General features: G+C 33.5%; 1 protein-coding gene across 1 annotated transcript in view; it reads left to right on the forward strand.

The window, feature by feature from the left end:
* The window catches only part of LOC106669076 (protein APCDD1-like), a 653,476-nt gene that overhangs the window by 447,236 nt on the left and 178,687 nt on the right, over positions 1 to 27,553 (forward strand). Inside the window, exons 4-5 of the mRNA XM_014398337.2 lie at positions 9,761 to 9,905; positions 11,581 to 11,768. Coding sequence (XP_014253823.1) covers positions 9,761 to 9,905; positions 11,581 to 11,768 — 333 coding nt within the window. The remainder of the gene's footprint in view (positions 1 to 9,760; positions 9,906 to 11,580; positions 11,769 to 27,553) is intronic.

Consider the following 27,553-nt stretch of genomic DNA (forward strand, 5'->3'; position numbering starts at 1 on the left):
AAAATTATTAAATAATTATATTTAAGTAGTCTTATCTCTCCCCGGCGACTCAAAGCGGGTGAAGCTGAAAGTTAAGCCTCAAGTTACGCATATAAAATTAAAATATCATCAAGAACCACGAAGAAAATAAACAGTAAAATGTACAACAACGTTATTCAATTGTATATTTTTGTTAAATTAATTTAACAAATTGGTGTGTTTTTAGTTTTTGAATCTTTCAATAATATTTTATTTCATTTCACATTTAAAGGAGCAATTTACACAATTGGCTTTCGTTTTATAAATGTGTACTTCATTCCAGTTAGATATGTTGATCAACCTGACACGAAATCTATTATCGACGAGCTGTCTAATTATGTAATTTTTGGTGCTGATAACGTTTTCAAACGCTTCCAATTATGATTCATTTGACCAATTAGCGCAACATCCGATTAGTCCAACCAAATTGATCCATTTCATAATGAACTTATGCAAGATACGTGAAAGCATCACGGTTTCTATTACAATTCTCGTGATGCAAACCTTTTCTTAAAAACTGAAATTAATAATCAAATTAATGAAGTTAATCTATTATAGGTTAAAATTGAACGTTAATATTTCAGGTTAACCTGGCATTTTAAAATAACAGATGACTTGCTAATGACAAATTCATCCCAACTTGCTTGTAATAGTTTAAGCAAAAATGCTGACTTTTAATGAAAAATTACATTGCCCGCATTACGCTCGTGCGTTAAAATAGTCTTAGCAAAGCAGAAACTAAATTCTTGTCTCAACGTGCTTAAACCCTGTTAGGACAGCTTAGAATGGTTTTTACGGTCGATATTAAAATAATTTGCTAAACGTTCCACTAATAAAAATCTAGGTATTTGGAAACTAGTGAGAGTGTTTTCTATCTTTCTCTTTCTCTCTCGTTAATTGTAAGAGAGTTCGTTCACAAATTAAATTTGCGCTATTTTTTAATTAAAACGATATTTATTCATTATATCTCCTTCACACTCGCTCTATCTCTTTATTTCCATCTTTATTTATCTTCCGTCCTCTCTCTCTCTCTCTCTCTCTCTCTCTCTCTCTCTCTCTCTCTCTCTCCTTAATTGTGAAATAGTTCATTCGCAACTTAAATTTATACTATTTTTAAATAAAATGATATTCTATGTATCTATCTATTTATCTATCTATCTATCTATCCATTTATCAATCAATTTCGTTAATTGTAAGAGATTTCGTTCGAAAATAAAATTTGCATTATTGTTTAACTAAAACGATATTTATTAATTGTATAACTTCCCACTCGCTCTGTCTGTATTTCCGTCTTTATATATCTCCCGCCCTTTCTCCTGCTATCTCTTTCTCCATCTCTCTCTCGCTCCCTCTCCCTCTCTCTCCCTCTCTCTCTCTCTCTCTCTCTCTCTCCTTAATCGTGAAAGAGTTCATGCGCAACCTAAATTTATACTATTTTTAAATAAAATTATATTCATTCATTTTCTCTCTTACTACCTTACTTCTACTATATATATCTCCATCCCAGTCTCTATCTATGTTTATCTATCTCCTGTCGGATATCTAATTTTCCTCTCTCTCTCTCATTCTCTCTCCTTCCATCTCTCTGTCTCGCTCTCTCTTTTTCTCTCTCACTCGCTCTCCCTATTCTCGCTCTCACTCTCTCTCCTTCCATCTCTCTGTCTCGCTCTCTCTTTTTCTCTCCCACTCGCTCTCCCTATTCTCGCTCTCACTCTCCCACCCTTTCACTCTATTTATTTATCTATCTCTTCAACTTTTTTCTTCACTGTACATTTATCTACCTCACTTTTTACGTATATTTACCTTTCTATGTACCTATTTAGTTCTCTATCTACCAATCCCTTTGGCACTGTAGCTGTTTGTCTGTCTGACTCGCTCTCTCTCTCTCTCTCTCTCTCTCTCTCTCTCTCTCTCTCTCTCTCCCTCTCTCTCTCTCCCTCTCCCTCCCCCTCTCCCTCTCCCACTCACTCTCTCTCTCGTTAATTGTGAAAGAAGAATTCGTTCGCAACCTAAATAGCACAACTATTGTTAAAATAAAATGATATTCATTCATATTCTCTCTTCCTACCTCTATTTCTATTAATCTCTATCTCTATCTATCTTTATCTACATCCCGTCAACTCGCATTATTTCGGATATCTACTCTCTCTCTCTCTTTCTCTTTCTCTCTCTCTCACTCTCACTCTCTCACTCTCTCTCTCCTTCCATCTCTCTGTCTCTCTCTCTGTTTTTCTCTCCCACTCGCTCTCACTCTCTCACACCCTATCGCTCTCTCTATTTATTTATCTATCTCTTTAACTTGCCACTGTACATTTATCTCTCTCTTTTTGCCTATGTTTAATTTACTATGTATCTATTTAGTTCAATATCTGCCAATCTATCTGTCTGTCTGTCTGTCTCTCTCTCTCTCTCTCTCTCTCTCTCTCTCTCTCTCTCTCTCTCTCTCTCTTTATGATGACAATGAGCCAATTGTCAAAACAACAACAAACGAAAAAACGCCAAAACGCAAATCAAAACACCGACTCTGAAAAACCGATCTGATACAGAAATGTGCAGTGAAAAAAGAACTGAAATACAATATTCTTTATGTAGTAACAAGTAGTCGTAATTCATTTTTTCTTAACAAAGTAGTCCCAGTGAAATAAATTCCGCTCCGGCGAGGATTGTTCAGTTTATCGGACAGATTAATGACTTCGTGCGTTAAACAGTGAAAGTGGTAACAAGAAACGGCCTGTTTTTGCCATCCTAGAAGTCTCCCAATAAATTGATGATAATTTGAACAAAATTTCCTTCGACGAGTAAATTCAATTCCGTTTACATTTATTAAGTGAGAATCAATCAATATTTATTTAAAAAAAGGCGAATCAAACCTGCGAGGATAGGCAGAATAAATTGGTACCAACCAAATTACATATTTATATATATATATATATACAAAAAAAAAAAAAGTATCCGTGCGTCTATGTATTGTAATTTAAGCATATGTTTCTATGTATATTTTAATTTGAATTACAGTACTTATTAAGATTAAAAAAATGGTTTACTGAGACAGACTGTGAAAACTAACTAAAATAACCTTTGAAAATTTTCAAATATTTTTAAAAATTGTTTATAAAGTAATACATATTACGAAAAGAGCTTTTTACATAACTATTCGTCTGTATAGTTGTTCTGTATAGTTGAGTACAATTTAGCAATGTTGAGGCCGACAAATAGTCAAATATTTTAAATAGCTTTTCTTCTGCATTATCTGAAGTTAACAATAAATTTTAGAAGTGCGATCTTTATTTTAATTGATTAATTAATTTTACACTTACGTAGTCGGTGATTATGTTCAGTTTTTGAGTGATCCCACACATTATTTCTAATTGTTCTTTTAATTGTCAGTTTCTTTTCTATTGTGGCTTGAACAGGAAAGCAACATTTCCTAGACATTGAGTCAAAACTATTACAAGTGGAGAGCTTAATGGATTTTAGATAATTCAGGATTTCAACTCATTTTGGCAATATCAAAACTATTCGCATTTTCTTTATTTATTTTGAGAGGTTATAATTAGACGATCGAAAGATTTATTGTGTTTATACGCAGACAATGGAACATAGTAACTTAATAAATAAATAACAATTAATTAAGGTTTTTAGTTGAGATAAAAAAGTCAAGATGGCATATTCTATCCCACGAGTCGTTAATAAAAGTTCTTTCGTTTAACTTTCTCTTGGATAACACAGAATTTATCAATCGTCGTTGAATATAGATGAAACCTTGCGCAACATGTCGTCAGACGAGCATTCAAATAATTACATCGACCGAGTTTCCGTCAACATAAAAGTTTAAGGATAAGTTCGTACGCTTTTGTATGATCACCTCAAAACCTTTTTGAAATGTACTTTAGCATCCGGAATATTACTCACATTATATTTAATAAAACATTGTTTAGAGCACCAAATTTACCAAAACGAATAATAATTACTGTCCATATTTTTTTTCGAACTATATTATTCTAAGTAAAGCTACTATATCAACAATATTCTACCGACCAGAAGCCTAATACTGAAATACGTAAACTTTTGTTTAATAACTATATGATATTATGCGCCAGTTTTGGGGTATAATTATCTGAAGAAAGTTTAAGCAATAGACGATTTCTTATATATTATATATATCCATATTGATAACATTTATGAAAGATATTGGTTGACATAAAAAAGTCAGCGTCACAGCGGGATTCGAACCCACGACCTTCGGCTAAATACGCCGCTGCTCTACCACTTGAGCTATCGTGACCTCGATCCACTCGGACACCAAATTCCTATCTCAACCCCACCTTTTGAGTTTGAGTGAGATAGGAAGTTGGTGTCCGAGTGGATCGAGGTCACGATAGATCAAGTGGTAGAGCAGCGGCGTTTCTAGCGGAAGATCGTGGGTTCGAATCCCTCTCAAGCCATTGACTTTTTTTATCTCAACTAAAAACCTTAATTAATTGTAATATATTAATTGATCAAGCGGACCACGAAATTAGTGAATTTATTAAATAAACTTTATGTAAGTTGTTGGTTGACATAAAAAAGTGAGAGTCACGAGCGAGACACCAAATTTACAAATAATCTTTGTTTCTTAAAGTCGTTGTACGTCATTTCTTTTCCAATGTAATAAGTAACTTGGGATAAAAAAAAGTCATCGTCAAGAGCGGGATTCGAACCCATGATCTTCGGCCAGATACGCCGCTACTCTACCACTTGAGCTTTCGTGTCTTCGATCCAATCGGAACTAACTTCCCATCTCAACCTACCTCTCGAATTTCCCCTCCTTTTTGCCATTTTTCAAATGTCGTGTCATCTATTCAATTCTCGGCGACAAAAGAAATGCCCACGGAGAGCTTTGGTGAAGATATACTTCATTTTACTCACTAAATTCATTATAATTCGTGGTCCGATTTACGATATAACTTTTTCCAATTAATTAATCTTTATGTAAGGTTTTGGTTGAGACTGAGTTCTAATCCCTCTCTTGACACGGATTTTTTATCTCAACCAATAGCTTACATAAAGATTAATTAATTGACAAAATTATTTGGTCCATCGGACCACGAACTCTAATGGATTTAATTAATAAATTAGTCGGTTGTATTTTTATGTTGGTGGCTATGGAAATAAGACCGATTTCAACAAAAAGTGTTTTTTGGGACCGATTTCATTAAAGTGTTTCTTGGTGATATTAAGTGTAAGTCCGAGCGTTTTGTCGATATGCCCTAAAAGCAGATAAAAAATTACTGTAAGTAATTTTATTGAAATACAATGTGATCGACGAGTTGGAAAAGTGGTGAAATTATAATTTTTTTAAAGAAAATGAGTTCATATTACTTTTCTGAATCCATATAAAACCTCTAGATACATTTTTGCACAAAAAATTTTCGCCTTCCGATGTTTTTCAAAAATCAGAAAAATAGTGTTTAAGACGTGAACACTGATCAATAAACTTTTTGCAGGATGTTGGAATTTATACTCTGGAAACCATATCACTTATTTACATGTAATGGCTCAAATCTGGCTTCCGTAAATAAAACAAAACCGATAGGAGTTATAAAGTTTTATGTTAGAAACCTTACTTCGGCTCAAACAAAAACTCAGTTCACAGAGAAAAAATTAACATTGTTTTATTCCTGCCAAATTAATATTTAAAGGGTTTAAAGGACGCTGAAAACTAATCCGGACTGTTCTTTCCTCTCCTTAAAAATTGTATGGCTTACGTTACGGGAAGTACTGTTTATTTTTTATTCAATCCCATCTAATGCAGTAGTACTTATTACATTACCGTTTAGTACTTTAAAACAAAAAATCGACTGATGTCTAACAATATTGATTTACATGCTCAATGAAAACCAAATATCATATTATACTGAAGAGTTTAAATTACATATTTTTTCTCGACTCCTAGGGCCCAGGGCAACAACAAGAAAAAAAAAGGTTTACTAAAATCAGAGATCCAGTTCATACCCTGCCGGTGTTAGTTTATTATTCTGAATAAATATATTTGTTGAAAAAATTTGTAAGCCTTTTTCTTCCATTTTGCAATATATTAAACAAAAATTTCAGCATTTTTAGTGAATTTAATAAAATAATTAATATGAATTAATTGGTATGTTTCTTCAGTAAAATAGCTGAATTATCAACAATCCTTCGGATCAGACACACCCATTTTATGCAAATACATATTTAAGTTAGGTTCATAATTATATTGTCGTATTAGGAATGGTTGTTGCTAGATAGCAGGTAACGCAATTGTTTGTTTTGTCCGGATTAATATAAATTGTACCAATCAAGGGTTAATTTAATTTGTTCTGTCTTTTTTCCAATTTACCATCAACGATTTAATTTTCAAATTCATTAGTCTTTTTATGTAAGGCCTTTGGTTGAAATGAAACAATTAGTGTCACGATCGGGATTCGAACCCACGACCTTCGGCTCAATGCGCCGCTGTTGTAACTATCGCGACTTCGATCCGCTCGGGCATCTCAACCTACAACCTTTCGAAATTTCCCTCTCGATAAATCGTGACAAGCTCGTGACACTATCTTTTTCATTTCAAACAAAAACCTTACATAAAAAGATTAATTAATTGAAAGATGTAATGTGGTCATACACCACTAAATATAATGGATTTAAAATTTCTTCCAGAGAAAAACAGAAAAAAACTTACGCAGAGATGGAAAAGAAAACTGAAGGATTAAATAAAAGAAAAAGGAGGAAAAATTAATAACGAAACAAGTAATACATGCAATTCTTGTAATTTAATAAGGTCTCTTATGGATACTAAATAAAATAAAGTTTTCATTCTGGAAGAAAAATTGAAAATGTTATTAAAATTCCTTCTGCTGGCGAGCCAAAAATCACACTTATTAAAGAAATAGTTTTGGAATTACAAAATTACGTCGCGTTGTAATATCCGTAACCCGATTATATTCTCTTAAATCATTCAAACTTACTTTTTGTTGTCTTTCTTTTCTGAGGTTGAAAGGTAAAGAATCGACGATGCCAATCACTTACCCAAATCCTCTTCAAATCTCTAACCACCTTCCTAGCGTATATTTAGTCGTTCACATGGCATTCATTACTGTAAGGCTGTAACGTAAAGGGCCCGTGTTCGAATCCACGGCCCTGCATTCTACCCCGAATACTTTTTTTCAAAAAAACCTGCACCCCAGCACCCCAAGGGTTCAAATACCCTCGTAAATATATATATATAATATTTGTACATTAATATTATACAATTAATTAAGGTTTTTAGTTGAGTTAAAAAAGTCAATGGCACGAGCGGGATTCGAACCCACGATCTTCGGCTAGATACGCCGCTGCTCTACCACTTGAGCTATCGTGACCTCGATCCACTAGGACACTAATTTCCCATCCCAACCCCAACTTTTGAATTTTCCCTCCTTTTTGCCATTTTTCAAATGCCGTGTAATCGGATTGGATTCTCGACGACAAATGAAATGGCCACGGAGAGCTTTAGTGAAGTATACTTCATTTTAAATAATTAAATTCGCTAATTTCGTGGTCCGCTTGACCAATTAATATATTACAATTAATTAAGGTTTTTATCTCAACTAAAAACCTCTTAATTTGAGAATTAAATTTGAGATGACCTATTATCCCACCTTCAAGAAGAAAGAATCATAAGATTAACTGTTGAGGTCAAAATATAAGAAAACATGAACTAAAAACCTTAATTAATTGTAATATATTAATTGGTCAAGCGGACCACGATATTACGAAATTAACATTAACTATTAGAATATTTTTACATTAATATTAGATTAATTAATATTATATGTTAGAATAATTGTAATCAGCAGATCCCATACGCTCCTTTCCTTGTTCTTTCCTGTGGTATTCCCTAGTACAACAATTTTTAAAATGTTGTTCTGCTCAATTTTCGACAAACTCCCGTCTTAAATTCAAAACCTGAAGTTTCTCATTACACAATGCTGGCATTTTATGTATTTAATAATCAAAACGATTTTACTTCAATTGTGAATGTTTCCTTGTATTTAAAAATATCGTAAAATCCCCTACGTCTCCACGGGAAAGTACGTAAGGAACTAATTGCAACAAGCCTTCATCATCCTCATGTTCGTATCCACAACCAACATTATTCCTGACCTCCAAATTAAGACTCCACCATTCTCCGAATTTGTCGTGTTTGTAGAACGCGCCATCGGAACATCCCTAGAGCCTAATCACTTCTTCCGTCGGGTCTTAAGAGATTATTGCTGAAACTCAAATCTTTTATCTAGTACTTTATCATACTAAACTCCTACCTATATAATAATGACTCTGAGTGTTTCTCAAGGGAGCATGTTAAGACCGGGGATCTTCCCCTTATACACTGCAGGTTGCTCTCAACACACTCACACTTACCATGTTAACGATATAAAAATCCTTTCTACACGCCTCGAACATGTCCCAGCAGTTCCAATACTTCCTTACCATGGTTCCAAAAATCGATTCATAACAAGTATATTTCACCCTTAAACGCACAATATTTTTTCAATTTATGTGAATGAAAATCTCCTTTCTATTGGAAATCGAGCTAAATACACTGGAGTGTGAGACAAAAAGTTTTGTGGAATTCACACACGCGTGTTAAAATAGCAGAATTGAACAGCAAGTTCAAAAAAATGATGTCTAGAAATACGATAACACTTTACCACAAATAAATAATTGAAAATGACTTCGCAACCAGCTGCAAGCATATAGCATCGGGTTCATGTCATTCAGTCAACAATTTTTTTTTGCCAGAAGCTAGTTTTATTTTTTCATGCAATATGTACGGTTATTGAATAAATAGAATCAGCTTTGGATTAATAATAATTAAAAAAATATGTGTTGTCAAAGATATTTAACAACATACAGAGCGACCGTGTGTCGAAGATAAACATAAAATTTGTAAAGACCAATTAAATGATAATTGTAATAAATATGATACAATTTTATTAAATCAGAATTCGAACGACTCCATATGCCGCTGAGAATCGAATCCTCATTACACGACATTTGAAAAATAGCAAAAAGGAGGGAAAATTCGAAATGTAGTAGGTTGAGATGGGTCGATGTTCGGCATATTTAGACGAAGGTCGTGGGTTCTAATCCCGGTCGTGGCAATAGCTTTTTAATTTCAACTAAAAACCTTACATAAAAAGATTAATTGATTGGAATAATGCAATCTGTTGTTTACAAAGATGAAATACTTGTAAAATTCCTAACAATGTAAATTCAAATTTTGGTATTTTTCTTTTCGGATTACAAACCCCTTTAAATAAATAAATTTGTTTACCAAATAATCTTAATATTTTATGTAATTTACATATCATTGCAAAATATCCATTATAGTTAACTATTAATCTATTTATGTTTTAATGGTCAATGGACCAAGTTACTTCTTTCAATTATCCTTTTTTGTGTAAGTTTTTTGGTTGAGATAAAAAAGTCAGCGTAACGAGCGGGATTCGAACCCACGGTCTTCGGTTAAATGCGCCGCTGCTCTACCACTTGTCACGACAGCTCAAGTGGTATAGCAGGGGCGTATATAGGTCATGGGTTCGAATCCTGCTCGTCGCACTCACTTTTTCATTTCTACCAAAACCTTACGTAAAAGGATTAATTAATTGAAACCAGTGTTAACATTATTCGCTATTACAACAGTACAATTTTAATAAATATATTTCTGATCTTTTTTATTCAGGCGGCAGACGAGTGGACGGCGTTGCTAAATAGGTCTTGCCCGGGTTCAGCAAGGAAAAAACTCCGCCCACAAAAAGAGTATATCATCTACAACAGCCAACCCACTCAGGCTATTCCTACGCAGGAGGCAGATAAAGATTATAAAGGTATTACTTTCATAATATTCCTTTTTACATGACTATCAGTTAAAATTGTCCTTGAGTCAGGTAAATAAATTATAAATGTATGAGAAATTTTGCATCCCCGGATAAAATGTTTGGAAAATTTATTCAAAGTATGGTAATATGCTGTTTAATAATCAATTCAGCTTTGAAAAGATTTCATCACATTTTTCTTTCATTCTGTTTTTATCTCCGGGTTTCCTTTCAGCAGAAGTTTACCACCATCGCTTGCCATGTACTAGAATCGCATTCAATCTAGCTTCATTGTCTGATCCTTTTAAAGAGGAAAATGCGTCCTTTTTCAAGTTAAATATAAAAAATATGTTGATTTTTTAAAAATAGTTTGGTGTTATTTCAATTCAATGTTTTCTTTACAAATGGCCTGTCTTTTGGCCGTATTTGTCTTAGAGCACATTAGAAGAAGGATTTTTTTTATCACAAGTAACACCAAAAAATTTAGCATTCCCTCAATAAAAAATAGAGAAAAATAATTTAAGTATAATTTTTATAACCCCTATTTATAATATATGCGAAAGTTTTATAAAGCTATATATATATGAGAACTGGTGTTTCAATAATTAGTTGTTACGAATGTATTACATGTCAAAAATATGTTCTCATGTCCCAATCCGGGTTGCAAATAGTGACGTGCGATACCAGAAAATATTCGATGCCAATACTCGGTACTGGTATCCAAAGAAATATTCGTTACTACTCAAGTATCTAGTACTTACTCATATGAGTAGTTTTTCGTTTATTCATAAACGTACAACTTACTATTGTGGACATTGATTAAAATACGCTCATACGTTAAGTAAACAAGAATGTGCAGTTTTTTTACATGTTTAAGTTTTTTTTTCGTACAGTGGGTACGTAGGTAAGAACAAGGAATGGCTGCCAACACATTTGAACATAATTGATATTTCAATTTTATCGTTATCGAGTTTTGAGAAAATAGATCATCGGGTGTTTGGTTTTCAAACGTTTTAAAAGATAAGATGTATTCCCACTATATTACCCAGAGGTTACAAGATGCCGACGATTCAGTTTTCTTAGTAAAATAACCTCATGTTTTACTTTTAGGAAGATACATGATTAGATATGTACATACGAAAATTAAGGCGATCACTATTTAGGTACTTGAAGGTGAATCATTTTATAAAAAAATTACTGAAATTAAAAGTGCGAGGCGCGACGCGGGAAAGAATTATGATTTACCAGAATTATCAGCAGAGTTACCAACCACCAATTAAAAATCTCGATTAACTTTTTTGACATATGCCGCTAGTGGCGCTCTAGTCAATTTCCAGTTTGCTGAGAGGTAAGTTCCCAAAGGTAAATAACAATTCAATATTACTTAAACACGCGACGAAAAATCTATTTTCGTTAATTTTGCGATACTATAAAAAATATTCGATACAGTACTTGTATCGAATGATAATATTCGATACCGAAAGTACTCGGTATCAAAAGAAAATACTCCTCACTTTACTTATATCGATTGGTATCGCACGTCACTAGGTACAAGGTAATGCGAGTAACAATTCAATATTATTTGTCACACAATTTTACTTTAAGTGGATAGACAGGGGCTTGAAGGATTAAGGATGAAAAGGACCTGAGAACGTTAGTGTTTTTCTCACGACTTGTTGTCTTTCAGATATCGTCGGAGTTGATTTGGCCTGCCTGAAGCTTGCCGGGATAAGCCAGCCGGAAGTGGGTTTGGTGAGGGTGCAGAAAAGACCACCCGGCCCGCCCGACCCTCGGTCTTCGAGGGTAGAATTGTTCCTCGGGGAGACGAGGCAAAAAGGGACCTCGTTTCACACACCGCTCCTCAAGTTATCCCAGGTCAGTAATAAAAAGAAAACAAGTTTTTCATTGCAGGGGCTGGATTTTAATATAAAAGTATCGCCGGGTTTTGCCGTGGGAAGGTCGATTAATTCGTCAGGAGGCCGCCATCGTAAAATGCGCCAAGATTGGCGGCCCGTTTCAACTTTAAACTTCTAAGACGAAATGGCTTTTCGACGTCTTGATACGAGCGACGGAGTGAATATTGCAGCTCTGGGTTTTATCGTGGCTCGCCTTGATGTTCAGTTATTTATACGGATTGTGGCCCGAGATCACGGTACCCACTTGTCTTTCAAGCTACCCAATAAACAGACATCTCACCCCTCTACATATTTCATGTGGCCTCTATCACATTGAAATGTACCAGCACTGGGAGGATGTCGATCAGACCGATCTCGCTCTGTTTCAACGCTGATACCGACCCAACTCTGGACATATCCTGCACCTTCAAATTATTGAAAAGTACGGATTGTTAGGCAATAATAATAAAACGCATTTATACACAATATCATAAATTTTCTATGTCCAACTAATCATCACGCCGAACTATCATATCAATATATAAAATCCCCCACTTTCATGGTTTATTTACCTTTTGAATAACGCACTATTTATTTACTAAGGTAACAATTCTTAATATCCATCATATACAAAACTGCTCAAAAATGAACAGGGATATTTGCAATTTACTGCTATTCTATTAATTTTAATTAAATTAAACGTTATATTCTTGATAATTGGATGAAAAAAATATAACATACAACCAAAAAAAAAATCTCATTTCTAATAACGAGTTTACATAATAATTTCGTTTAATTAATTACTATTTTTATGTAAGGTTTTTGGTTGAAATGAAAAAGTTAGTGTGACGAGCGGGATTCGAACCCCGACCTTCGGCTCAATCCGTCAATGCTCTACCACTTAAGCTATCGTGACTCTTGTGGCTATAACTTTTTCATTTCAACCGAAAACCATACATAAAAGTATTAATTAATTGAAAAAAGTAGTTTGATCAATAGACCACTAAATATAATAGAGTTACTTATTAATAGTAATCATGAAGATTAATTAATGGTTTTGTTATCGAATACCTTTTCTCGTCTCTTTTGTCCATTTCACTCCACTTGTATTCTCTTTATCAATGGAAAGACATCGTCTTGAACCAGAAGGTCGCAATATTATTGTGAGAATGAGTGATCGAGGTAACCGGCAAGGGGACATAGCAGAGGCAGTTGGCGTTTCTCAGGGCGTCGTCTCCCGGGTTTTAGTGCTACTCCAAGAGACTGATGTGCCAATAGGAGACCTGATAGTGGATCTCAGTGCATTTCGACGCTAAGGAAGGATAGAAATATGCTGTTTGGAATAGGCCGTGTAATCGTCTTGGCTGTGAGTTACACTGGACGACGAGCTCCATATTGCTGAAGCCAAATTCACCGCAGTCCGTTATTTCTAAGGAATTATCGAGGAATACATTCCTCCAACCAGGCATCATTGGCAGGGCTTTTCGATTTCTGCAAGACCTGATTAAGTCAGAGTTGTTCATCAGTGTTTAGAAAACCTGGGAATTTTCTTTCTGCCCCTTCTCCCATTGTCTCCAAAACTCAATCCTATTGAGCACATGTGTGATGTGTTGCACAGAATTCTTTTCGATCAATATCCATAGCCAATTGACCTGCAATCACTGAGTGAAGGATTGAACATCTATGGAGTGAAATTCCTTATGAAATTAGTGACAACCTTATTAACATTATGCTTAAGGTGCACAATGTTTAGGATAACAAAGGACATTATACACGGTTTTAAATGTTAAAAAAATTACTGTGTCCAATATAGAAAACTACGGAATTAAAACCTTTTATTTTGTTTTTCTTAAAAATCCCATAAGTAAATTTTCCTGCAGTAAAAAACTATAATTTTTTTAAAATGAAATTTACAATAAAAATCCTAAGGAACCTAAATACTACAAAATTAGTAATCTCCCTATTCATTTTGAACAGTTTATACAGAACTGATGTTTTACGTTTACAAAAATTTTATTTTTAAGAGGTGACGAACAAGAAATGTTGTCGTTACCGATCGTTTTAGTCTATCCATCTTCCTGGGTTGGTTGATCAGACACAGTTCAGTATTTTATGTGCTTTTTTATGCGTGTTTTTCTTTTACCACAAACGTTTTTAGAAAAAAAAAATTACTTTCCCTCATTTGTTCAATTTCTTTGATCAAATAATTCTCTCCCTTTTCCCATTCTTCCTCTATCTGTCTGTGTGCCTGTCCCTATCTCTGTCTGTCTGTCTGTCTGTCTGTATGTTTCTCTATCTCTCTCTCTCTCTCTCACTCACTCAATCACTCACTCTATCTCTCTTTCCCTCTCTCCCTATCTCTCTGTGTCACTAAATCGCCCACTCCCTCACTATCTTACTAACTCACTCACTCACTCTTTCCCTCTCTCCCTATATCTCTCTGTGTCACTAATTCACTCACTCTATCACCCCCTCTCTCCCTCCCTCACTCTCTCTCTCACTCTCTCTCTCTCTCTCTCTCTCTCTCTCTCTCTCTCTCTCTCTCTCTCTCCCTCTTTCATCTATAAGCAGGAAACATTCTTTTAAATATTTAACAACATGAAGCATTTCGCACTAAAACATATCACAAACCCATAACATAACTGCAGTAGTCAGTAATTAGCCTTTTAAAACACTATACAAAAAAAGGATCACAAAGACCAACTGAAAGAATAATGATACTCTCTCTTTCTCTCTGGATATATATATATATATATATATATATATATACACTAAATAAAAGAGAAGATTAAAATTACACTAATATTAATGTTTACGTTTACACCTCATATTTAATGTACAATAGTTGAATATTGAATGATCAGTCTTTAGATGTAGTAATGTCTGAAAATGTGCAGAACCAAACGTCTAAATGACGACTGTGGAAAAGCAATTGCAGTTAAACTGAGTTAAATCTATTTACAATAATTTTTTCTCAAATTGTTCTCAACTAAAATTCTCGTATCTGTGCTTATTTTTAACTTAGAAATTGGTTGAGGAGAATTGTATGCCTTAACGATGAAAAACTATAAATGTGAACGTTGAGAACATATAATTAAATTGATTGGAAAATTACATAAAAGCATTGTGAATTATGAGTATTTCCTAACATCACGAAGTTGAATAATTGAATTACCTCTCGTACTCTTCTTCAGACTTATTTTTATTTTTATTTCTGACGAGTTAAAACTCAACAAAATCATATAAAAACAAGTAAAGTCGAGAGACTAGCCGATGCTTTAATTCATTTTTAATTATGGAGAAGCATTTAGATTAGGAATGTGACAGATTAAGGCGACCAGCTGCATTGAATAAAAAACAGTTGGTTTTAATTAGTAAAAACGCGTTACGTTAATTATGCTTTTAATTAAATTCACGATTAAATTATAATTTTGAACGCACACCAGTTGAGTATTGGAAGTTCCAAAAAAATCAAGACCAATAACGTTTAACAAAATCCGTTTTTCAACATGGATTTAATTTACCTCATAAAACCTCGGTCAATTGAACGGAGAATTTATTGCGATTGAATTTTATTGACTTAGCGATATCTCCTAATATACAACCGCTCGATAGGTTGTAAAACGATAAAGGGGAAATATAATTTTATATATTAGTTATTTATTTAATCACTTGTTCAGTTTATACTATCGCTGATACATATTACATGTTGGATGTTGGTCAATGAGCAAGTGAACTCAAGCTGGCGTTGGGTGATTTATTGGGTCCGTCTTCACTCGCTGGTTTGTTTCATACCATTGAAGGTTCAGTGTCGAAACGCGTAAAGCCGGGAACACACTTAACTGAAGCAACGCCATGCGACACTACCCGATGCTACCCGACGCAAATTCAAAGTACGATTTTCCATAAGGCTGTATTACGCCACATCTGCTACCCTACTCTACGCTTTGCGATCCCCACTGCCCAGATTTTCGTCGGGTAGCATCGAGTACAGTCGAAGACAAAAGAACGGGACACTCATATTTTTATTCAAACTACATGATTTATTGTCGTTACATTAATTACAACAAACTTATTTTAAAATAAACCAAATTAACCGAGATTAAAAATTCATTATTTTTTATTTTTTTAAAATTAATTTTAATCATTTGTAGAAAATTGATCAAAACACCGGAATACCATTTTTTGATATGAATGAATTTACCACTACTACCAATTTATTTCATGGTTTTGCTCATAAAATTACATTATTTTCGTAGAGTAGCGTGAGGACAGGACAGTCATATTTGTTGTAGTTTATTTCAAACAAAGTATATGTAATTGAGTCTTTATATTAATTACAACATACTTATTTTAATATAAACCAAATTAAACTAGGCTAGGCGGAAAATTTATCAAAACATCGGAATAACTTTATTTTAAACAATTAAATTTAACTAATAATTTATTACATGATTTTACTCAAAATAATCAATTAAGAACAAAAGAAGCGTTGCGATTGCGATACTGATTTGTGATACGCGCTGTGTGACTGTACGTGTCGTGCGCTTGACCTCGCATAGATGTGCACACCATACCAAAACGTGGCAAGGCGTCGGGTAGCGTCGCAAAGCGTTGCATCGCGTAAGTTTATTCCCGGCTTAAGGTAGGTCAACATGCCCCCGAGTTAAGGCAGACCCAATAAGTGGTGCAGTGCCACTTCAGCACGATGCGTAGATTCGTTTAATAATAGTTTTTGAAACTTTTTGTAAACTACGAAAGCTATTGAAAGCCTATGAAGGAGAATCTAAACAAGTGATTTTCTAAATTATTTCTATAATAGTATAGCAACTTGACAATCTTCGACATAATAACTTAATTTTCCGTGGAGCTATCATGTCGGGAATTTATTTTTAAACGTTCTGCTAATTGCACGAACCCATATCACATTTTAACAACATCAGTGGTAACATCCAATCATTCGAAAGACGCCAATTTTACGCCGACTGGAACGTATAATTGCCCGACACTTGAGCTTAATGCAGGAAAAAAAGACACCGACTTTTACAAGGTTGTCGGAAAGAGGATTTCCAGGAGGGAAAAAAGTTGAGCGCCGAGGAAATGATGCCGTTAAAATTAGCATACATTTTCACTTACCTTATTCGACCCAGCGACCCTCTGGGATAGAAATTCACAGCCGCAGAAAACCAACGATACCAAAATACGACAGAACGTTTTCTAATGATATTGGAACAATTGACCCTTTTAGATCTTCAATTAAAATTGTAAAAAAACATATTTTATAGAAGTGTTAAGAAGTAAAATTTGTGTTTTTTGTTTTTAAAAACTAATGTCATTACGTTCACGAGTTGTAGTTTTAATCTGTTCGTCTTGTGAATATGTAATGTGCCACTAACAAGTGTAGGGGTCGTATTTCCTCTATTGAATGTAGGAATGGGGTTTGTCAACACTCACCCCTTCGCCCGACAGGCATATTAATAGGGACAGAATTATATGAAGAAGCCGTACCATTATGAACAAGCGATATACCGGTGCTAATCAACCCATGTTACTCAAGTCGGTTTGTATAGCAATATGTCATCAACAGTGTCAAGGAAACGCGTCAATTTGCTATACTTAAAACTTGTTAATCAATAATCGAAGAAAATATAATTATTACTAAAACCAATATATTTAGTGGACAATTGACCAAATTATTTCTTTGAATTAATTAATGTTTTTATGTAAGGTTTTGGTTGAAATGAAAAGGTTAGTGTCACGAGCGGGATTCGAACCCACGACCTTCGGCTAAATACGCCGTTGATTTAACAACATGAGCTATCGTGACTTCGATCCACTCAGACGCCAACTTCCCATTTCAAAACACCTTTTGAATTTTCCAATTTGAAAAATGACAAAAAGGAGGGAAAATTCGATTAGAGCAGTGGCGTATCTAGCCGAAGGTCGTGGGTTCGAATCCCGCTCGTGACACTAACTTTTTCAATTCGACCAAAACAAAGATTAACTAATTGAACGAAGTAGTTTGGTCAATAGACAACTAAATATAATGGATTTAATAAGTAAAACGAAGTATTCCTTCAATTCAGACCTCAAATACGCCGCTGCTCGACCAATTCAGCTATCATGACTTCGATCAACTCGGACACCAACTCCCCATCTCAACCTACAACCTTTTGAATTTTCCTTCTTTTTTGACATTTTTCCAATGTCGTGTAATATGGTTTCGATACTTTATGACAAATAAAGTGACCACGGGGAGCTGTTAGTGAAGTTAAATTTCGCTTTTACTCATTAAATCCATTATATTTGGTGGTCTATTGACCAAATTACTTCTTTCAATTAACTCATCTTTTTATGTAAGGTTTTGGTTGAAATGAAAAATTTAGTGACACGAGCGGGATTCGAACCCACGACCTTCGGCTAAATATGCCGCTGCTCTACCGCTTGACCTATCGTGACTTCGTTCAACTCGGACACCAACTCCCCACCTCAACCTACGACCTTTCGAATTTTTCCTCCTTTTATTATTACTATTTACTAATTATTATTACTATAACATTACTAAAACATCAAAATATATATTTTTGTATTTTTAATTAAATTGGACAAAGTAATTACTACTTTTAAAAGGTTATCAATTTAAAAATAACAGCTGTGTTAATGTTGAATTTATTTCTTCAATACGTTCATTTTTGAATGTACTTCACTAGTAAGATTTAAGTGCTGTAACGTGTTTCTTTGACTTGGTGGGATAAAGAAACACCTTTGTTCCAACAGAAGCCAGGCGGATTTATGGAATTGCCGTCTGGGATAAAGGGGCGGAATAGGGGGCGGAAAAGGGATTATGCTGATTCCCGCGTGATCCCCATCAATTTCCAATTGCGCCATCGCCTGCTATTGGGTTTTAAAAAAACAAGGCGGAAATCCAATTATTTAATATCTCCATAAACAACCGCATTGTTTAGACAGCCGAGGTATTTTCAATAAACCGGCAGCTGGGGGAGACGAGGACGAAATAAAGGGGAAAATAAGGCCGCCCGAAACCCAAGACAGGCCGGCCTATTGGCAAATGTCACTCCACCATTACACACCCGATATTTTGATCCTATTTTCCAGTCAGACACGAATCTTTCAGTAAAAGAAAAATACTTTATTTTTTACTTGACTTTTCTTTATTTATTTTTTGACTAAAATGAGTTCAAGCTTTGAGAATAACGATATTCAATAAACCTTATGTATGATAATTAACATTTTATTAAACTTCTGTGAAAAAAACTTCTTAAACCAACCTTTGAAGATAACGAAACGCAAAACTGCAATTAGAAAATCTCAATATTATATTATGCCAGTTGCATTTTTTGTTAATAAAATTTACAACGAGTTGTAATTTTTTGTAATATGTATATATTTCGAGGCTGCTCTGATTCTGCGTCAGTATAGAAAATCTAGATAAAACGTAATTTACTGAGTACTACTGTTTTGTTATTTACATTAAAATTCGTAATTGTTTTTGCTATTTCAAAGCTAATTTTCTAGAAAGTCAAATTGACCAAAATTATCAAATTTTCCTTTTAAAATAAAATTACCAAATCATCATAACGATATTTTTCATTTCGACGTCAACAGTTTAACTTCTGAATTTTCCTTCTCGAAGGTGAGATGATAGGTAATCTCTCTCTCTCTAAAAAAAAAGAGAAAAAAAAACACAACGTTTCGGATTTATTTTAATCCTTCCTCAGGTGAGTTAGCGCCCATACAGAGAACCCAGATTCCTTCCATTTTTAAACATTTTGAACAAACAAGGTTATTATTGTTTCATTAATACTTACAGTGATTAAAAAAGTCGTCGTCAGTCATTAATATTTTCTAATAGTTTATTTTAAAGGATGATACATTTTTAAGTCCTTCAGACTCCGCAAAACGTTTTAATATTTTGATCATGACTAGACTCTTTTCACAACTTATCATATAAGGTTTCAACTTCTATCAACATCTTGTCACAGGTCAACGAATTAACATTAAGAAACACACAAAAATTAAAGTTACATATTTGTTAAAATCCAGATTTTTAAAGAATTTTTAAATTTTCTCTAAAGTTAAAAATTGACTATCTTCTTTCTATATACTATTTAACAAATTAAAATAACAATCACTTATCATATCACAGTTTTGACGGTAATAAACAGACAGTTTCTCTATTTTTATGCAAAGGGATTGTGATAAATTTGTTAAATAATATTTAGAAATAAGGTAGTCAATTTTAAACTTTGGAGAAAACTTAAGATCTGTGATAATTGGGATAATAATTGTTAAAAATGGTCTTAAAAATCTATGTTCTTTGTATAAACGCTAACTCACCTGAGGAAGGTTTAAAATAAATCCGAAACGTTGTGGATCGATAAAAGCTGATTGTTCTTTTTCAAAAGTCAAATCACATATAAAATCAGGACCAGCTATGTTAACAATATCTCAGGTGTTCCATTTATGCCTGTGACTAGATATTTTTTGATGATCATTACAAAATTTCTGTACTCATTTTATATGGCCAACCCAGATTCATATTGTCTATAAACTCTATCTTTAAATTTTTGAAAAGTGCCATTGCTTGTTTTCTAAGTTAATATGTATTGGACATTTTAAGCCACAAACTATTTCTATGGTTATTCTCTCTACACTTATTTCTATAAAATCCAACTCAAATTTATGGCCAGGTACGAAAGCATGTTGTGCTAATCTTGTGTTATTTTATTTATTGGTTAATCATTTATTTTTTAACGAGGCTTCGCAACAGCAGAGGTTATATCAACACTCGGAGTGCCAGTGTTTTTGAAAAAATCCCACTTTAAGAATGTCGGATTTGAAACTGAGACCTTTACCTTACAGTGATGAGTGCCGTTTCAACGCCTAAACTGTTGTGGCCACCGACGCCGTGTTTATTGGTTAATCTTATAACAGTTTTTCTGTTTTATACAGAAACAATACCAAATGCTCGTCAGAAATGTGATATAAATAGAACATTAGTTAAAAAACATTATTTATAAATACTATTTTAGCATTCAGACGAGAATTTAATTTGCGTCGATTTTGGAAAAATTAACCCATTACAATAGTTATCACAGTCATTGAGTATTTTTGTACTCTTACCAAAACATTGATGAAAATTTAAAAATCATTGTAAGAAGTAAACTGACAAATAAAAATAATAATTTCTCTAATAATTAAAATTAATTTTCTAACAAGTGGTTATTTGTTGAAAAATGTAATATATAAGAGCACAAACGATATGGCTAGAACTGTTTGCCTTTTTAAAAAAAATAATCATATGAAAATAATATACCCAAAAAACGGTAATTTTTGAAAAATCAGCTTACATTAACAAAATAGAAAGTTTATTAAATGATGACTAGACATACAAGAATAGAGCAAAAAGTCCAACTACATCACTCCAGGCGTGTATGAAGAATTTATCCAATCATAAGTACAAAGAAAAATAAATTCTCACAGAAACAAAAAATAATTACTCATAGAGGGCTTATACCTGATTTATACGGCACTCACAAGATTAGATTTGATAAATCTTCCAGTTGTTATAACTGTGTCTTAGCCTTTATATCGCATTTCTAAAATGTTAATTAAGTCACAAAAACGATTAGTAATTTATATAACTTTAATGGAAAAATCACAAAGGAAATAAAATAATTTTTAAAAAGTGCTTTAAGTACAACTGTGGAATGTTTACATCACTACCTGTAGATGGATAATTGCTAGAAATAACAGGAAAGTAAAATATTTTTTCGCCAACCTAAAAAGAAATGTAAAATTATCTAAAAATAATAAAAATTTCATAATGTTTATTATGTAAATTTTGATGTGATTATGTATTTATGTGATTTTTTTAAGCCTTATTTCCTTATTTTCTTATAAATTGTGGTTTTTTAACTTTTCCATCTTTGTTTTGTGTAAATTTTATTATAAAAAAAATTAAAACACTACATCCAACCTTTAAAAAAACACATTTTAAAAATATTAGTTGAAAATATTCATAAAATAGTTTGGAGAAAATAGGAGTAAAAACCATATTTCTGAACAATTACTGTATCTTCATAAATAGTGTTGAATTACTCAATAAAATTAACGAATGTGCCATTTATGTTATTTTCCACTTGTGTTACTCCACGAAAATTCCTTTCCTGCGTAAAACCTATCAGTTTGTGGGGAAATGAGTTTTAGTGAACAAAGGAAATAAAAAATTCAGTGGTATTAATTTAAATATGTGTTTCAATATGCCACGTATCGTAAAACAAATTCGAATAAAACAACTACACAAGCTTTTAAAAAACTTACTTTTCAGTTACGTTCGTTTTCTAAAATTAGCCAAGTATTCATGATGTTTGTAAGATGATAACTCGTGTTAACTCGAATAGAGAAATATCCAGTAACCCTTTGTTTACATACCATGTTAAAAGTTAATTTTTCAGCAATGCTGCGCGTGGAGATTGGTAACTATAAAAATAAAACTATAACAATCCTTGAAGGCTTGTTGTTGTTTGATTTGGTTTTCTTTTGTGTTAAACTGTAAGATGCCAAAAGTTTTTAAAAAATTAATCAACTCTTTCATCCAAAATGTTACATATGCACTCGAAAAGTACTAACAAAGACACGCTTCAATTCGTGCCGACTTACCTCCCTCTAACAGCATACAACTTTATAGGATTTGGATGTATCTATTATGAATGAGAGTATAAATATAGGTCAGAAATTACCAAAAGAAGTGTGCTGGTGTCATTTAATTAATGATTATTTAAAAAGAAAAATACATGTAAATAAATAACAGCTGTTAAATTCATGGCTACCATGTTGGTTACGTACGCCATAACGGATGTGACTACATTTTTGTCCCAACATCTAACATTGGCCCTGGCCTGTTAGATCGAGCAATGTCGTCTAGCCGACTCTTACAAGTCTAAGTCATCATTTTTCTCGAACTAACAAGACCTAACAGAGTTAACAGGGTGAACACAAAGATCGTGAATACCCCTTTTTTCGATTAGTTTATAGTTTATTTATTTAAGTTCGATTTAACTTAACAACCTTTCTGATTAAAAAGCTCATAAAGTATGAGTGAATTGATATATAACTTATAAAATGTAATAAACATTTATTAATAAAGGATAAAAAAACGCAAACTTAGAGTTCGTGGAAAACCATTCCAAAAATATATCATATTATCTGAGGTTCAACATGGCCAACTTCAAAGCTCTAATTGTAAAAACCAGCAAAAAAGGAACGGCATTTCTTATTTGTAAAGCATATAAAAGTCTTTACTTATTGAAATATGAATTCTACTTTGAAAATTCATAAAAGTGCATAAAAACAAGTTATTAAATTCACTAATGCAGTATAAAAACAAACTAAACGGACGGAAAGAAGAAAAAACAAAGTTATCTAAATATAATATTTTCTATATTTGTACAAAGCCCCACTTGTAAAAACTTATAAAGCTAAGTAAGTTTTTGTAAGGTTGTAATATTATATTTATATTGAGATATATTCACTAATTTCGTGGTCCGCTTGACCAATTAAATCATTACAATTTATTAAGGTTTTCAGTCGAGATGAAAAAAATTTAATGGCACGAGAGGGATTCGAACTGGCTAGATACGCCGCTGCTCTACCACCTGAGCTATCGTGACCTCAATCCACTCGGACATCAACTTCCTTTATGAGTTTTCCCTCCTTTTTGCCATTTTTCAAATGTCGTGTAATCGGTTTGGATTCTCGACGACAATTGAAATGGCCACAGAGAGCTTCAGTGAAGTGTATTTCATATTAATTTTTTAAATTCACTAATTTCGTGGTCCGCTTGACCAATTAAATTATTACAATTAATTAAGGTTTTCAGTTGAGATGAAAAAAAGTTAATGGCACGAGCGGGATTCGAACCCACGATCTTCGGCTAGATACGCCGCTGCTCTACCACTTGAGCTATCGTGACCTCGATCCACTCGGACATCAACTTCCTATCTCAACCCCACCTTATGAATTTTCCCTCCAGGGTGTCCTTTTTAGATGGCCCGGCCGAATTTCTCTTGAACCAATGACTTTATCACAAAAAAAGAGAAATATGTTTAATATATTTTAGCCTAGTTTAAAATTTTTACATTTTTCGGAGAAAAATAATACAGGATACCTCAGACACTTCGAAATTTCAAATACGAATCGATACATCATTTAAAACAATTTTTTACGCTGAAAACAAAGGTCCAATATGATTTTAAATTGAACAAAATTATGATAAATTACAATGCATTAGTTTAAAAAGTATAGAGGGTTAACATCAAAACTTTGACAAATTAGAAAAATGAAATGAAAACAAATGAATGAAAAAGTAGAAACCGGAAACTTAGATAGCAAAACATGAAGTAAATAATGAAGCATATTTTAGCAAAAGAAATAAATTGTGTTATTAATATTATAAATAAATTCAATGATAATTGTATACATATTGTTATTTATATCCTAATTTTGTTTAACAATAACAATTTTCTTGTCTAGAAATTAAGGTGGTTAAACTAATACGTTTTGAAATTGAAGAATTTAGGTAATAAAGAATTTAATCAAGAATATTGGGATAATAAACAAGAAGGAACTCATAACGGCGAGGAAAGTATTTCCCGCACCTATTTATTCAAGACGTAAAAACCACCTGAATGTTAGTCCGACGACAAGTCTTCAAAAATAAATTTGAACTGATTACCACTTGTTAGTTAATATTATTGTTATATTATTGCCGACCTGAAAATCAGATATTAAAAAGTAACTTACATCAGAAGTACCACTTTGTTTCTAATTTCATTATTTATGTAGTAATGTGAAAAATGTAATATTAGAAAATGTGACCGTTCAAGAATCTCCGTACTTTCCCTTTAGACAATGTTATATCCAAGTTAATATTATTAAAAATGTCGTTTCATTGTTGCAATATAATTAGTCATTTTGTTAAGTAGGTTAATTAGCCGGCGGAGTGGTGTGGCTACCGACCGAGCCAGGGACTTTGTACGGAAACTTTGCGAAGCCTGCTGCTAATATCCACAACCTTGAAAGCCTCGATTCTTTTTCCTCGTTTTTTAGTTTTCTCTCAAGAGCGGAAGAAAAGAAGTAAAGGTGACGAAGTTTTTATTAATTTTCTAAAACAAATGACAACAACAGCGTGCTAATACGTTTTGTCAGAATAAACTATTTCGTGCTTTTGATAACCTCGCAGTAATTGGTCGTTCTGAAGTAGTATAAAACCGTGACCTTTAGACATATAAATTCGGTTTCAAGAAATGAAATGTAATTCATATTGTACGTTTGAAGTATCGTGAAAATTGGCTACGCAATAATGCCAGCATGCTGAGTTTTAATTCTTCAATTTGCCACAAAGAAACAATTGGTTTAATTTTCTCCAAACTTCTCAACAAATACAAGGTTTTATTATCATATGTAACATCTGTATTGTAATAATTATCATAACTCATTAGATTTCTTCGTCCGATTGACCAAATAACTTCTTTCAATAAATTAATCTATATGTAAGGTATTGGTTTAAATAAAAAAGCCAGCGTCACGAGCGGGATTCGAACTCACGATCTTCGACTAAATACGCCACTGCTCTAACCACTTCAGTTATCGTGACTTCGATCCACTCGGACACCAACTCCCCATCTCAACCCACCTTTAGAATTTTCCCTCCGAGGATCGAATTCCGAATCTCAACCCCACCCAGCTCGATAGTTCAAGTGGCCGAAGATCTAGCCAAAGGTCATAGGTTCGAATCCCGCTCGTGACACTGGCGTTTTTATTTCAATCAATACCTTACATAAATTTATCATAACATTTAAATATTTGTTGAGCCAATTACCAATAATTTATCCAATTGGATTCTTTTTTTGTATTAGTAGTTTTTAGTGTTGAGTCTTCGTTAGATGGATTTGTTATATATTAGCTTAAAGGCTAAAGCCTTATAAAGTCTGTATAACCGGATTGAACAAATCACATGTGCTATGTTGAAATCATCCAAATTGAAAATGTAGTAGGTTCTAGGGAAGCTAGATCCTTATTACTTCCTTGAATACATTGTAATTCCTAGGTTTCTGTTTGGTTTAGTTTTTGCCATTATCACGCCCAAAAACATTTGTCGTGTTTTTTTAATCTATTACATACAAACTAAACAAAAACTACAATTACTTTTTTATAAGAAAAATATTAAATTTGTTTCATTTAAATTATTAGCGTATTCATGTCTAACTGCAAGGGATCACTTACTAGAACAGGGTCAGGATCGGGGATCAAGAAGCCTTTGTTGATATAAATAGCATAGAGGATTATAAGGGTGGGAGTTACCGAGATAGCTTGTGATAATGATTTATGGAGGAGTGAAAATTGTAGAAACGTGTTCTGACCCTCCACGAATCGGGCTTCCAGGTTTTGTGAACTGTTTGGTGACATATAAAGGAAGGGGTGGATTCGTTAAATGTTGCATAATTTAGCCAAGCCCCATTTGAACTATATACATCCCCATAAGTCTAACGAGAATTTTGTAAGCGGTTATTTTTTTACGCATCTATACTTAGTGTACATTTCAGACGAATTAGGCGTCATAGATGACCTTTTCTTTTCTTTTCATTTTAGTTCATTATGAGAGTTTGATATATGGTGTTCAGGTAAAGCATCACAGCATAATTGATGGCATTGGAAGGATTAGTTTGTAGTTTATGTGCTCTAATGGACAGGTCTAAAGTTTTTGCCCGTTTAAACCAATCAGCCACCGAGTGAACCTACTTATAATGAGATCAACGTCTAGGTTGTGATTTCTATATTATAATTTGTGCAATCTACCTTTTCTCCATTGCTATCTTAGTGGAATCATACAGTAAAAACTGCCTTTTCCTGCAAAGCAAAGCACTTCCGTCTTTGTTTCTTCGAGCTTTTCCTTTGGTGTGCCTAAACTAGGTGGTTATACCGTACCTCATATTCAAAAGGATGCGCCGATGGCTCAAGGTACTCTTGGCAGTATAGAAATTTTTCTCTTTCTGTTTTTCTGATATTTAGGAAGAAGTTAAGCGAGATTGGCTGTCATTTAGCTCTTTAAGTTTACTTAAATCTTGCCTGTTAAGAAAGGGGAGTTCTTTCGCTCAAATTATGAATCTCTTTGTCTGGCGAGTTTATGTTGAGTTTGGATTTTTCTTTCTCAATCCATTTTCCTTTTACCTCGTTCTCCACTTTGCCTAGGTTTTGTTCGGGGCCCAGGGGTGAGAGAACTTCTTCTTTGGTCATTTTGTGAGCCAGTTTGTTTTCTTCTGTACATTCATTTCCCGAAACCCTCCACTAGAAACCTTGTGTTTTCCAAGAGCCTTTGGGCAATATAAATTTTGTCAGTCCGGTTTAGCACTAAAATCATTCGTATTAACCAGATGTATAGCTGCTTAACTGTCCGAAGGTTTTTAAATCATTGCAGGTGTCATATTCTCTTTTTTCTAAACTCCTGTGCCCTGGATTGAATTGTATAATACTCAGCTTGGAAAATAGCTGAAGCCAGTTGCTAAGGAGTAATTTGGCTCTTTTACACTTAAGCCTACTCCCTGTTCATTCTATGGTTCATCAGTACACCACGTTAAGTCCCCTTCCTGAAACTTGGTGGTCTATGTCAGCACTGTAAATTGTTCATGGAACACTTACTGATACAACGCCAACATTGTTTGGCGTGATGCGAATGATAACTGG

The sequence above is a fragment of the Cimex lectularius genome, unplaced genomic scaffold, assembly GCF_000648675.2.
Source record: "Cimex lectularius strain Harlan isolate CLEC.00 unplaced genomic scaffold, Clec_2.1 scaffold53, whole genome shotgun sequence".
NCBI lineage: Eukaryota > Metazoa > Arthropoda > Insecta > Hemiptera > Cimicidae > Cimex > Cimex lectularius.